At 40.7% G+C, this 15,247-nt stretch overlaps 1 protein-coding gene across 2 annotated transcripts; it reads right to left on the bottom strand.

The window, feature by feature from the left end:
• Window positions 1-1,863: 1,863 nt before the first annotated feature.
• On the bottom strand, window positions 1,864-13,754 carry NIPAL1 (NIPA like domain containing 1). Of its 2 annotated transcripts, none has more exons than XM_063401890.1 (6): window positions 13,262-13,754; window positions 9,281-9,547; window positions 8,180-8,236; window positions 7,629-7,719; window positions 5,708-5,868; window positions 1,864-5,571 (listed from the first exon to the last, which is right to left on the bottom strand). In XM_063401890.1, the coding sequence occupies exons 1-6, from the start codon at window positions 13,383-13,385 to the stop codon at window positions 4,967-4,969; spliced, it is 1,305 nt and encodes a 434-aa protein (XP_063257960.1). In that variant the 5' UTR covers window positions 13,386-13,754; the 3' UTR covers window positions 1,864-4,966. The 2 variants fall into 2 exon arrangements, with proteins under 2 accessions (XP_063257960.1, XP_063257961.1); XM_063401891.1 differs by lacking the exon at window positions 13,262-13,754 and adding an exon at window positions 12,963-13,196.
• Window positions 13,755-15,247: the final 1,493 nt, after the last annotated feature.

The raw sequence follows: 15,247 nt of genomic DNA, 5'->3' as shown, positions 1-15,247 counted from the left end.
AGGCATCTTTTTTAACAGCTCTTGTAAAACTGGTTTTGCCATATTCCTGCAAGTTAATATGTAATACAGTACATGCAGTAAAAATCAGCTCCATTAGGTTTATGTACTCAAAGCACCTTGCTCCTGCCTGTCTTACTGAGCTGTCCCATGGTGAATATGCACCCATCCTCAAACATGCTGGTCTAGTACCTGGAGCCCGTAATCCTTGCCTACCAGGCTTCCACATCCCAATATAATCTTTCTGTAGGCTGCTTGGGAAAAAATTGAGGAAGCTGTTATTAACATTCTGACACAAATAAATGTAACAGCTGCTATCATCAAGCTGACAGTAAATAAATGAAAAAACACTAGAACTTGGTTTAGAGTCAGTGAAACATGTGCTTAATTGGCAGCAATTAATGGTCTGCAGTACAAAGGTCAGGTATTTAAAGTGTATTAATTTACCAGAACAGCCAAACCCTTAAATAAAGACTGAGTAGGCCACCTTAGACATCATGATGGCTGTGAGCTTAGTTCAAATTCTAACCATATTCTAACAGACAAAAATGGATGAATCGTGAGTGACAGCCTTGTCACTGACTATAAAGAGATGCCCGTGTGCTGGTTTTTTTACACTTCCATTGATAAAAATGAGATCAGGAAATAACAGTAAAGGAAGACACCTCCATACAGAGAACCCTCCATCAAAGGCTGTAGGAGTGTTTGTTCAGCATTTGTAAAAATTTAGCTACTGTTTGCTGATCAAACATCAGAAGGAACAAGTCTGTATTATGGATGGGAGGAAAAAGGCAGAACTCCAAGCTTTTGTGAGCCAGCCACTTAGGATACATCTATTTTCTGTAAAAAAGAGGCATTATTGACAAAATGGAATTTATTTTTGGAAAGTGAAATGAATTCACTTGTCAGAAGTATTCCTGAAGAGCAATGGAGACCAATCACTAGTGTGTACAGAGCTGGTGACACTTGTTTCCAGTGCCATCTGGTTTTCAGACCAATTCCTGCCTCCTCCCCCTCTCCCCCCACCCAGATTTCACAGATGGGAGGCCCTACAGGCACACCAAAGCACATCACCATCCCTCCTCCCTCATGCACCAGTCTGACTCCTGCTCAGCCGCCCAGCCATGTTCTGAACCATGGCCCCATTTTAAAAGCCCCCCAAAGGTGTCAGGTACTGTAAACCTGCCCTGCTGGAAGGATGTTTTCTAGCACACTTGCCAGTTTTATTTTGCTGGAATTTAAAGAGTGAGAGAAAGGCATTTTCTAGAAGTATGCAATTCCCCTTATAGCTCCAGAATGCAGCCCTGATGAGTAGAGTTTGAAGTTTTGAATATGTACCCTTTGGGATGAAGATTTTTTTTATAGCATGGGTCTTTCAAGTGTGGCTGGAAAATGCAGATGGTAGAACAGATTTCTATAGAAACTAAGAACTGATGTATTTCCTTCCAAAATCGTACAGATTTTTTACCCTATCCAAGTCTTCTTGACCTACCTACATTTAGTTGGTGTAATGAATTTAATTGCCCCTTGATTTGTCCTGAGGTATGGTAATAATGAGTAGCTGCCAAGATTTGTTTAGTATCAGCATTTTAAAGGTGTAATTTGGTTAGCAATGTATTGCCTCTGAGGATTGCTTTGTTCTCTGCCTTAACCATTCACCCTACATAACAAAACAAATCTAATTACTTAATATAATGTCCTCCATTTCACTGCCTGGAAAGCCTGACAACTCACTGAAGCACTCTCCACTGAGACTGGCTGTGACAGACATGCCTAATACATAGGCTTTGGGTTTTCTTCTCTAGTTTAGAAATAGGAATGACACCCTTTTTTATCCCTTGTTTAAAAAACCACAGATAATTTAGTACATAACCATGAATAATTTATTACAAGAGAAATATTAGCATAATTTCAATTAAAAAATCAAAGTTATTCCAAACTAGTAACTAAATATAAACATTAAAAAAAATAGCATCTCTTACAACAAATGCTTTTATACAAAAGTTAATCACTGATTTATTTCTAACATGATGGACTTCTTGTACACCATGAAAATAACCATTAACGTTGTTTTTCTGACACTGTTAGAAAATAACATTCTTTCATTATTAGTTGCTATTTATGTGTAATAGGAGATATGCAAGTCCAGTAAAAAATACAGGAATTTTGCTTGGTATAAGTTAATTATTGCCAGCAGTTGGTATATAAGGAGTCCACACCCTTCTCAAAGAAAGTATTATGACATAACTTTAAAAATGCCAATGCATATCCATTCAGGAACTGGACTGGTTGCTTTTTCTAACAAATAACTCATTTGGTCACACCACAAATGTGGTGATGACTCTATAAACAAATAAATGGGCGAAGAACTATGCTAAAGCCTTTCTTTTTCTCTTTTTTACAATCAATAATTTCTTCAGTTATTCTTTGAATTGTGTAATCCAGAGTGAAAAGCCATTTGAGTTTTTGTTAAAAAACAAACTATAAAGCGCCCTCCATCTTCAGTCTTTTTTATTATTTGTATTACTTGTTTTGAACTATAAAGATTTGGAAGCTTGAATCTGGTCAATAAAACCAAACTATTCTCTACATTAACTAAGAAGTAATGAAACCCTGTTAGTAGATTTTCTTGTCTGAAGCTTTTTTAACACAAGCATTTTAACAGCAAAGAATTGCTGTGTATCTCATCACTCAATTAAGCTGAAAAATATTCCAAATTGATAATGTATACAACATCATTATATTTCAAAAGCAAGTACATTTTTTGTGAAAATGTCCCTTCTGCTGGATAATGGTGATGCCACACAAATATATGAAATACAAGCAGCAACCCTTTTGTTCTTAGAGCTAAAGGATGAGCTTTCCTTGGCAGAACAATCTATCCATCCAAACTGTCCTCCCCTACTAATCCTTTTGCACATTAGAAAACATGTAGCCTGCTTCATGAGGAAGTTCTGCTTGGCATATAAATCACAGCTGATGAAAATCGATTATTAGGCTGCGGAAGTGCTGGCATACTCTGGCAAACTTTCCGGACTCACACCTAAAAATCCAAATGGCTGCTTTCTGATGAGCTTGTCACCACCCACACATCTGATTACTGGATTTCTTTACTTACTCACAAAGTGGAAAACAAAAAGGATTGTAATGAGTAAACCACGGACTGTGCAAGCTTTTTTGTGACACCAAGATCAGTGACCACAACTGAGGAACTACAGTACTACAGTACAGTTACCAATCTCCAAGGCTTCTGGTACATTAACACATTGTTAAACATCTAATAGAGGCAAATACTCTTATTTAGAAAAGATGAAAAGACCAAACTAAAAAAAAAAAAAAAAAGACATTCTGACATTTCTCACACCTTGCCCTATGGCCCATCCTTTACCTAATATTTTTAGAAGTAGTGCATGGATTGTAAAGTGGATTTTGCACTTATAAAAAAGTAAAAATTAACAGGACTGCTTTATTATTAATAAAGAAAAATACCTTCCCAGAAAATGAGGAAAAAATTTGAAAAGCTTAAATGGGTTCTAATTCATAGATGGCTATATTAGGAAGAAGTATGGAAATAAGTAAAGCCCCTTCTTAATCCTCAAAATAATATAGAACAAAGTAGAAATTTTTAATTGCATCTTCTGGTTTTCTCCTGCCTTTGAATACTTAATTCTATAACCTCATGCAACATTTTAAGACAGTAGCAACAGTTCTCAGGCCTCTAATAAATTTTGTTTTTCTTAAACTTGGTCTTAGTTATGAAATAAAAAAGTACAAACATTGTCCTGGGGTGACAGGACATTTTCATGCTTTGTATCCCAAATCGTGGTTGGTTTTTTTTTTCCCCTGTTCCCGTGTGCCCAGTTTGTTTTGTCTGTGGCTGAGCCCCTCCCCTGGCTGCTTGCTTCTGGCTTGCTGCTAGCTTTAGGCTGCTTTTGCTGGCTTTGCTCTTTGCTTTCTGCTTTTTGCTTGCTTTTTTGCCATCTTTTTCTGCTTTTGTGTTTCCCCTTCTTTCCTTCCTCCCTTCCCTGAAGACATTGGACCTGTTTCGGGCCCTGATTCGGGAACATCAAGGGAAACCCCCCCGGAGTCTGCACCTGAAAGAAGCTTTGGCACCCTCCCCAGCAGAGACTGCTCACCCTCTCTTGGACCGGTGAAAACATTTGTTGTCATCTCGGACTGTTTTCCTTGTGTTGGGGAGTGTTTTTTTCATTGTTTCTCAATAAACAAGTTTTTTCCACCTTCTCCTCTGAGGAAATTCCTCCCAAACCCGGTGGTGGGGGAGGGAGTTGTGGAATTTTGTCCTAAACTAGGACAAACATATTCAGGGATTCACAATCCAGTCTGGATTCCTTGGGTAAAAAAGCTGAGACTTATCAAGAACTGTATTTGCTAAAATTTTTTTGTGACAGTGTTCATTGGCAGGTCATCAAAAGTGAAAAATATCTTGCATAAAATTTTATATTAAAAACTAAAAGGGTTAAACACTGTTTTCTTCATATTAGGTCTCCAATGAATATCCTTCATATAGAGAATCTACAAGCTTGCTTGGCAATAAATTATAAAAAATATAAAGAAAGCCAGAAGTATTAAGGCCATCAACAAGATAATAGCCGAGTACCTGCCACTTCAGGAAGGATTGTCTTTTATCATTAAAAGAAAATTGCATTTTTAAAATGTGGCTTACAAAGACCATTTTTTGCTAAAATTTCCCAAGAAGAGATGCTGCATAAAAAAGGACCCTATTTTTCATTGCCTAACATACCACCACCAGGTTTCTGTCTGTCATGCTAATTACTGAACATTTTCATTCATTACTGCCAACAGCTGACATAGAGAGGAGTGGCCCACACTTAACAGGGCTCACAGACAAATGTCCAGAGGACTGCAGAAAAGTAGAACATTCTAGCAGACATGGGTGGGCTGAGTTTGCAATTCATGACACTTTGAGGATGAACACTGCTTGAGGGTTTCATTGGCTGAATAAAATGTTGTCCTCCTCATATGCCAAAGCTGGGTCTTCCATGCTCTCCAGCAAAGTGTGACTGGTTTCAAGTTCACGGTGTGGCCGTGACGGCTCTTTGGCGACACTGGACATCAACTGACCCCAGGTGATGTTAGTGTTTTTGAAAGCGTGCAACAGGAAAATGCCAATGATGATACTGCAGAATCCACTCAGGGTCCCAATGATATCACCCACTTCCATACTGCTCCACTCCTTGAACAAGATGATGGAGCACGTCACCACCGTCGTAGTGAAGCACACGTAATAAATGGGGGTCACAAGGGATGTGTTGAACACGTCCAGGGCTTTGTTGAGATAGTTGATCTGGGTGCTGACTGAGAGCACCAGGATGCCCACCAAGATGTAAACCAAGGGATGGCGATAGGCTGGCTTCCTCTCCAGCATTTGTTTAATGGCAATGCCCAGGCCTTTCACAGACGAAACAGAGAAGGCACCGATGAGTGAGCAAATCAAAATGTAGATCAGTATATTTGTCTGACCTCTCTTTGGAGCCACGACAACAATCAGGACAAGGGCAACGATTGTTAGGAGAACAGCAAATGTAACAAACACTGTAAAAAAGAGGAAAGGGAAGAGCAATGCACATGAGATAAAATACCAGACTATGTCCACAAACATGCTCAGAATTGTTCAATGTCCTGGACGCTTCCCTATGAACTGTGGCATGTGCTCAGTGCAATTGAATACCTGGATCTTGCAGCTTTCTTTCCATCTCATCTAGTGAGGTGACCTCCTCCTCCTCTGGGGCATGAATAACCATGACTGTTGACCCCAAAATGCTCAGTACACAGCCCAGCTTTCCATGAATATTCAGCTTCTCTTTTAAAAAATAGGATGACAATATAACACTGTTCAACAAAATAGAAATAAAATGTTCAGCTCCACCAGCCATAAAAGACATTCAAAATCACTCTGTGTAGCATAACAGTAATTCAAAACCTCTTTTGAATTTGGATATAAGGTAAACCAGCCTGAAACAATCAAATTGTAAGGAGTTTTTCCAAGAAAGTTGGCCAAGACCAAGAAGGTAAGCTCAGGTTTTAGGGAGTTTAGCAACCCTCATCGCTTCCCTCCAGGTTGTAAATGGGTCCAGATTGCAAAGGAAATTCTCCCTCCTGATTGTCTGGGTCAGGGTATGCACTCTCACTTGTAGATTAACCACAAGAGCTGTTTCTTTCCTCCAAAAATGATTCAAAGCACTTCATTTGCCATTACAACCAATGCACACGAGTTTTGGAAACTGTTCCTCATCCCTCCCCAGGGTCTCCCACCCAGGCATACTTCCTGCCTGGCTTGCCCTCAAAACACAGAGGAGGCTTGTCTCCCCCTTCAAAGAGATCAACCCCAGGATCTCCACGGGGTTGATTATTTAACCTAAGGACAATAACACGACCTAAATGACATCAATCACAGGGCATGATTAGCCTGTTAGAGCACAACCTCGGGCACAAACACAGGCTTAATGGTGTGTGAACAAACTCACAAACAGTTATTCAACCCACTGATCAAAATACAGAGCTTTTTTCACACAAGGGTAATGAGTTCGCTGACATGGAGTTCTAACAACCTCTCTGTCTCATGAAAATTTGAACAATTGCTATCCCCACCAAAGAAGAGGGCAATAAAACTCAAGCTGTTTTGCACAGCAGCAGCCAGGCAGCCAGTCAATCTGCATCTACCAACAAGCTGAGCCCAGCACCACTGCAGGGACTCAGTTACATTAGTTTTGCTATGACAGAACAGCTGCAGTTTTAGCAGGTAGATTATTGCAAGCATCTTAGGTAGGTTTTGTTTGTTTGGGGTTTTGTTTGTTTATTTTTAATATGTGATGTATGTTGTTTTAAACATAGTGTTTCATATAGTACACACAGTTCTTAAAAATCAGAAGGTTTACATTTAAAATACAACAATCTCATTTTGGTAAAAAATTATTTCCTATACAATTTTTGAAGGCATAGTCCATGTCTTTTCTGCTGCTATGATAGCGTCATTACTGTATGTGCTTAAGTGTTTGGAAATTATTTTTTTCTTCATACATAGGAAACAATAAGTCTCTGAAGGACATTTATGTTTCAAAAGAACCACTAATTTTAACTGTGGATACAGAAGAAAGCTAAAATTTTCTTAGCCTTCTTTCCAGAAGGATTTCCAAAAGACAAAATAAAACCAAAAGTTTTACTAACTGTGCCTTAATATGAAATTATTGCTCCTATAAATATAAATGTTTTTGAAAACATTTTCACTGAAGAATACTGATTTTTTTATATAAAGTTTTGTCACAACCAAAGAACAGGATAACAGTTTTTAAAAAAGGTTCTCTAGGAAGAGATAAATTATCCTCTATCAGCAGTATACCTGGTATATGCTGATAAGAATTACTTTGCAATCTAGGTGGGAAGCTACTGGGAAGGCACTCAGTGGTCTTTTGATTCTATCTACCCAGAGAGTTCAGTTCTAAAAAAGGAAAAATATCTTTCCACCAAGCAACAAAATTGTCCATAAATTGCTTTTCAGTTTTCTTATTTAAAACCTCTACTTTCAGCCAAAGACAGTATTTTTTTCCCTCATGCAGGGAGTGCAGCAAGGCTTGCTCCCAATTGGTACTGACCTTACGAGAACACTCAGTGCACCCAAGGGGGTAAATAAGGTTGCAGGTGCAAAGGCATAGGCAGCAAAGTTTGCAGCTTCTCCTAATCCCACTGCAGAGGAAAGAATATTTGGATCAGCTTGGAGGAGGATATTAAAAGGCATGCTATTTAAATATTTTGTATGACAGCTATGATAGCAAATACAAACCAGAATCTTTTTTCTGCACTATATATGCATATTTTCAATTCAAAATTAGCAGTACAACCTCTTCTGGAAGAAATAAATACTGAAGAAAGTTAAGCACTTTTCTCCTAAGTACTCCTAGAAGCTGACAGATGCAATTCCACTGCATTTGACCAGATATTAAAGAAAAGATGATTATTCTGCAAAGAGCTCTGAAGACCAAACGCAGTATTTGAAAGATGGCATATCACAACAGCTTGTCATGAATGTAATTGCACGGACATTTCTTATAAGTGAAGAGAATGAAAAATCAGGCAATAAAATCTATTTAAAACAACCTGCTTTTTGTAGATTTACATATAGGCTGAGAGCAAAGAGGTGACTTACTTGATAGCAGTCCAGCCCACCAAAGCCATTCCTTCAAATAAGAATATCCACCTTGTCCTGAAAGACAAAAACATGATCTTATCTTAGAAGAAATAGATCACCTTATTGTAAGAAACAAAAAGTAGCCTTCACATTTGCAACTACCAAGTACCAAAAGAGCATGTTACCTGGATGCAACAAAAAAAATATTTGATTTTGACTGACATTTTATTATCCACTCTACTGCTTTCTGACTTGGACTTCTAAAAATTGCTATTTGACTAAATATACACAGAGGGGAAGTTTCAAGTAAAAGTAAAATGTTTATAAAGATTATTGTTGAGCCTAAGAAACATCTCAAAGTGCTTTTCTAGGTCAGTTTGGTAGTCTGGCTCTCCTTTTACTTTAGGTTGGAAGAAATTAGAAAGAAAAATACCCCTGTGTACTTTTTTTTTTTTCATAAAACATAAGTATATGGAATATTCAGTATCAGAGTATTTTCAAATAATCAAAGTCTCTGGAATAATATATTGCAATAAACACAATAAACAAAAGAATAGCTAATGCTATGTATTTAAATCCATGCAAAGGAAATTATGAGATTAGTGCAATTGTTCTATTTCTAGTTCTCAATCTGTTGACTTTGATAAAGGGATAGTTGTACTAACTGTAGAAACTTGTGTAATAAATGTCATTTCTACAACTCATTGCATTTACTTTAAAGAAGCAGAGCAAAACCAAAAGGCTAAACCTAGTTACCAGCTTAAGACTTTCCATCTCAAATGAGGGGGGAAAAGATTGAAAAAAGAGGGAGAAAGGCATTTTGAAGGGTAAGACAAATGGAGACTGTTATTTGGTAATTAAGGAGGGGGTGAGGAAGTAGCACCAGCTCACTAGATGTAATACCCCCTGCACCTCCCCTAGTCCTGTGAGTTCTGAAATCCCAGTCCCTGTAATCACACACACAGAAGTAATACCATGTGTCGATCCCTCACCAAGACAGGACTTCTGATCACCACTGAAGTAGTTTTAAACATTGATCTGTGACTTGAACCTTGCTTTTGTCAAGTTGTAAGAGGTGTTTGTGTCCCCAGCAGGATAAAGGCTGGCACCATCCCTTACCAGCTCGGGTGACTCCTCTGTCTGCCAGTTTCAAAAGTCCTTTCTTCTTCAGTATGAAACTAGACCCAATAAAGATACTGGAACCTATAGCCAAAGCCAAGCCAATGTAGAGGTGGTATTTGCTTCCAGAAGGCACGGAAATGCTCCAGTTTGTTTCATTGCCAGTCCCCTCCATAGAGGTGAGGAGAGGAGAGCGTGATTCAGACACATTGATGATCTGGCACAATGCTTGGCACGAGTCACGGCAAGAAAAAGAGAGCACAGCACCTGGGAGCAGGAAAAGAAGGACAAAGGATTCATGACACAGGCCCAGCTCTGGAAGAGCCCTGTCCTCACTCTGCTCACTCCTTTTCAGGTCTTTGCAGAGCACCTGTAATTTCTGACTGTGCAAGTAACACACAATGTACACAATGCTGCCCTGAGTCATACCAGCCTCTGTAGCTCACAGGTGATTACATTATTTTACATATATATTTTGCACTTCATTAGCTCAGACAAGCAAGAAGGGAAATACCAGGGATTGCAACAAAAGAAAATTAGTTTAAATTTAAAATTCAACTCAAAATCTTAAAAGCTAACCTGAAACCTCAAGATGAAAGGGCTCTTTTTTTTTTATTGTGCAGAGACCACAGACACATAGCCAAATTCATGATTTTGGACTTTGCTTGTTAAAGTGAGCCTGCTGCTATTCAAAGCCTCTGCTTTTACACTGGTAGCTGAGATTAGAAAAACAAATGGAAAAAAAGGAAGGAAAATCAAGCAGGGAACAAACTCTCACAGCATACAGGCACTAAGACATTTTATTAAAACTGTTCAGTGAACACTGTGTGAGCCAAGTGTTACTTAACCAATCACAAAATTTTTAGGTGAAGGCTTCATTACACCTCACAGCAAATTTAGTCTAACCTCAATAAGCCCTGGCTGGAGGTAGTTCCCAGGCCACATGGGACAGTTCCTCCAGCCATCCCTGCAACAATGCTGGAGAGCTGGGTGATCCTGAGCAGAGAACAAAGCTTCACACTCTCAGCCAGCCAAGCATTATCAGTATCACTGTGATGACAGCCTGTGGCAATGACATCATTGTTATCAGCCTAGATTTGTTTTTAAAGGAAGAAGAGGTATTGCATTTCCAAGAACAAAAGGAGTTGCATTTTTGCATGCAGAAACTGGGGTCGGGCAGCAAAGCTGCAACAGGGCTTAGGCAGTCTAGGCTGATGTCTCAGTTTGTCACAATAGAGTGCATCAGGCAACCAGTGTGGTTACAGAATCTAGACTGGAATACTTTTAAGAACAACCTTTTTTGAAAAGAAGGCTTATTGTGAAGACATGTTAAAATATGAAACAGTTTGCAGAAGCACAAATGCTTGGTCCACCGTGATACACATAAAGCATGGGATGCAACAAATAGTTTTGTTTTCCATGTTTTCCCTGTAATTAAAATAACACATAAAAGAGTCATCCTCATGAGTGGCAACATCAGTAATATAGTCCCTTTTTTTTCTTCCTGCTCCCCAGCCCAACTGAAAAAATGCCACCTGGGGACTTGGTAGAAAAGGATGTGCATCTGTGTTCTCATGTAAGCTCTGGAAATAATAATGTTATATCAAAAGTACATCACTGAACAATTAGCAAGAAGCAGACTTAGATAATTCACTTAATACAGTTTAACAAGGAATAGTTAAAATATGTAAGGTCTTAAAAATGTCATATTTGCAGTTGGCAATGCTGGTATTAACTCTGGGAGACAGCACCCTTTACAAGAAAGGAACGAAAGTGAGTACCTGTTCCCTCGTTCCATACTGTACAACAAACATACTACAGGAAGTTATAATTTGATTTGCAGGCTGTGCAAACACATTTCCTTGTTTGCCAAGAGTGTTTCCATATAACAGGAGTTGTTTTGTATTGCTAAGTCAGTCACTTAATAAAAATGTTCCCACAAGATGGGTATGTTCATATTCCACAGCTGAAGATTAAAATCTTAGAGAACTTAGATCAACATGCAGTTAATATTGCACAATATGTAGGATAGGCACTATTCTACACTCTTACCATTATTAAAAATTACAGTTGGATAATGTAAAAATACAGAATTAGCATTTGCACCTGAAAGTATTTTAAAATCCTAAACTATTAGCATAGTCTTAGAAGAAGAAAAATTTGCATATACTTGTTTTGACATAATTGGTGAAGAATAAATCACAAAATGAAATTACAGAAAAGTCCTTTAAGCATATTTTCTCTTAGTCAACACATATCAAGGCAAGACAAAAATGCTGCTGCTCATGGCATGGGGATTGATTTAAATAACCTTCAAAGGTCCCTTCTAATCCAAACTATTCTATGTTTCTGTGAAAAAACACAGTGGAGAGATGAATGAAATCCCTTAGCTCCCAATACCTATACTGATGCTAAACCAGTAAGGTGTGAGAAGCAGTAACATTCCTTGCCTTTAATTAAAAGAAAATATAAAGATAAACACTCCTGATAAGTATAGTCCTTCAGCTACCTGCAACAGTAAAGGCAGTTTATTATCAGTGCACTGGGTTTCTACAGTGAAGAAATCAACAATTTTCCTCCCCCTTTTTTGTGACTGGTGTACTTTCATTTAGCTGGAGATGAAAGGCAGGCTTATTTTGTTTCACATGACACTACTGCTACTTTTTCTATGTGTTCTAAAGCTTCTCATTCCTCAGCATACATTTTGACCTCAAATAAGGAAAACTTAATCGCACCATTTGTACTAAGTCATCCAATGACTGCCACAGGTTGTTTCTCTCCTTTCTGGATGACAATCTTTGCCCACATTCACAAAGAAACGTTTGACTTGTCACTGAGAAGAATAATTTTGAATGCTTATGATCTCTGTTTATTGTGCTGAGTAGCATTTTGTAGTTAAAAAAAGTAATTTGTTCCACTTGCATGAAAAGTGGCACGTCACTGCACTGATCAAAGAACCACCTGAGAGACGAGAAGAGGAGGCTGATCCGGGAATTACTGATATTTTATTACCCCTCTGAAGAGTCTGAGGATCACTTGGCAAGGCTGAGGAAGGTGACAAACCACTGAGGCTGCCTGGCTTGCTCAGCACAGAGTTTCTGTAGCTAAGCTAGTTTCACCTCCTACTTCCAAACGTCAACAAACATGAACCTGTCAGCAGAACTCCTCCTTGCAGAAGTAATCTCTCCCAGCTCTGACTCAAGGCTGGGAGCAACAGGAAATTAGTCTGAGCTAAGGCAGCCGCTGGTGTAACTTCTGAATTTTTTTTTTCCCCAACACCTAAATATTCCCTATTTGAATTGGGTATATCAGCCACCCCGGTGCTTCACACTGTTTGTGACATGTCTAACTTGCTGTCATTCTGCAGTCCAGGGCTGATTTGACCTGGTTAGTGACAGCCAACTTGGTTCTTAACCTGCCACTGAAGACACTGGTCCTAAGCTATCTCGAAAACTAATTACTGTGATTAGATAATAATTTGACCATTTCTATTGAAATTTCTAGCTCATTTCTATTGAGCTCCCGACTCAGCTCATCCCCCGCAGAAACACGAAGCGGCTTTCTCGGTCACCCAGGAAACACCGAGCCCACCTTTGCCAAGGCGCGGCTCCTGGCGCCAAAAGCGGGTGTACCGAGAAGCAGCAAGGAATCCTTCCCAGGCACACCTGGAGCGCAGACTCACCGAAAAGCACAACACAAGGCTGAAAAGATGTTTAACCCGAGGCAGCCGGGGGAGAGGCGCAGGAGCCCCCTCGGCGCCGACCGCGCCGCTCCTCGGAGCACACCCGGGCGTCGTGAGGGCGGAGGAGAATGGAACGAACGCGTGCGGGGCTCGGGCACGGCGGCAAGGGCGGCTACAGCGGCGCACACCGCGCCCCCGCCTCCGCGCACGGCCGCGCCCCCAGCCCCCGAACCCTCGGCGCAGACCCCCCGAACCCTCGGCGCAGACCCCGCGCCCTCCCCGGCCCCGCAGACACTGACCCGCTCGGCAGGACGGGCGGGCGGGCAGCGCCTCTCCGGGCCCCATGGCCGCGGGGCTCCGCCCGCCCGGCACCGCCCGGCGCACCTGGGCGCGCCCGCTCTCCGGTGCAGACGGAGGTGGCATCCCCGCCACCGCTCTGGACCTGTCCTAGGCGGGGAACGGGCACGCAGGGCTCCAGGAGGGACCCCCAATGCGCTTTCTAGATCAAGGCCCAGACCTGGGGGCTTCTGTGGCCCCACCCGAACACTGAATCCAAAGAAGAGTGCTCTCTCCCGAAATGCCTTGGCAGCATTTGCCTCTCCTGGCAGTTTCTATAGATTTAATTTTCTTTCTCTTCGCGGCTGGGAGAAGAGGTGAGCAGCCTTGAAGTGCAAGCACTTGTGTCTGTGCCAAGGTGCCAGCACTCGCTCTAGCCGGTGGATCTGCGGGCAGGCAGAGGGATCCCCTGGCCACGCTGTGCCAGCGTGGTACAAGGGCAGTGCCTGGTGATGCATACCCTGGGATGACTCCCTGTGGCTTAACAGGCTCCAAGCTGTTGTAAGAAATAATTATCTTTATTGCCCAATCAACAGTTTCAACTTCAGATTTAGAAGTCTAAGGTCTTGGTTTTGACATGATTAGATGAAATACATTTATGTAAGGCTTAATAAAACATTACATGTTGCCCAGCAAACTTCCTGGGACAGTCTGCAGACCTTTAGCATGACAAGCATTTCTCTAACTGTAGAGAAAAATTTAGCACACCTCCACAGAGCACCACAGGGACATGCAGGATTGAGATTAGAGCTCTAACCAGGCTTTGCAGCACAGTTCCAAAACTAATCATCATTGGTTTTGAAAAGTTTTACTACTGGGGCATACTGCTGAAATACAATGACATTTATCAGCAAAATAACTTGATTTTTCTTGCCTTACACATCCTTGACTTTGCAGTCCTGTGGTTAAACCAAGAGATCAGTTTCAATGTCTTAGTCTCATTTTTTATTTCTGTATTTATTTTTTAGCATAACCAGCACTCTGTATGTTAGGAGAAAAGGAACATTACATTAGTTTTCTGTGATTTTAATTACCATTCCACTTTATTTTTACTGTGTCTACACTATAACAACTTCTATGGAAGGTGGCCTGGATCCAGTGCAGGCTGCATGATCAAAAGTTTGACTTTTCTGCTTTAACGTTTCTAAAGCAGGTTACTGCTAACAAAAACAGAGCAATAATTTTAAATGTTATTTGAAACAGTTAAATCAAAATTTTAAAGCACAATCTGAAAGTTTGGGAGCAAAGTGTGATCTTGCACAACATAACCATGCTCGTAGGATAAAACCACATAAATGGACAGATGCATGTCTGCAGTCTGCTTCAAATTTCTATTTCTGTTCCGTCCTCTTAGATCTGTCAACTCTGTGTTCACATCCCTGTTTCTGCAAAAATGTGTCAATTTTTTGAGCTTGCTGCAATCCTGCAAGTGACTCAGTTGGCGGCTCTGCTGAGAAGGGAAGTGGTAATATCCACAAAATCCTGCTGAAGCAGCAGAGAAGTGCAAGAGGGTGAGCTGCCAAGGACCACCTCTTCCTCTGGCACAGCTCTCACTGACCTGCTGCTCATGGCTTCACTCTGGTGCAGTATCCAGAGCAAAAATACTGAGAAACAATACAGCTAACACTTCTGTAGATGGGCCCTCTGTACCAGCCAAGTTCTTTAGCAGACCATGAAGATCAAGACTATTTAATTGATGAATAAAATACTTAATCTGATTTACACAGCTGGCTGAACATGAACTAGCAGTGTGCCCAGGTGGCTAATAAAACCAGTGGTATCCTGCCCTGTATCAGGAATAGTGTGGCCAGTAAAGTTTTGTCCCCCTGAAGCTGGCACTGATGAGGCCACACTGTGAATCCTGTGTTCAGTTCTGGGCCCCTCACTGCAATAAAGACACTGAGGTGCTGCAGCGAGTGCAGGGAAGGGCAGTGGAGCTGGGGAAGGGT

This window comes from Prinia subflava, chromosome 7, assembly GCF_021018805.1.
Source record: "Prinia subflava isolate CZ2003 ecotype Zambia chromosome 7, Cam_Psub_1.2, whole genome shotgun sequence".
In the NCBI taxonomy this organism is placed as follows: Eukaryota; Metazoa; Chordata; class Aves; order Passeriformes; family Cisticolidae; genus Prinia; species Prinia subflava.
This window is presented reverse-complemented; position numbering and strand designations above follow the sequence as displayed.

Coding starts and splice junctions, on each gene's coding strand:
- NIPAL1 (XM_063401890.1), bottom strand. CDS start 13,385: ATGCCACCTCCGTCTGCACCGGAGAGCGGGCGCGCCCAGGTGCGCCGG. Junction 9,548..13,261: donor CCGCCCGTCCTGCCGAGCGG/GTCAGTGTCTGC, acceptor TCCTGCTCCCAG/GTGCTGTGCTCTCTTTTTCT. Junction 8,237..9,280: donor CAGAGGAGTCACCCGAGCTG/GTAAGGGATGGT, acceptor TTTGTCTTTCAG/GACAAGGTGGATATTCTTAT.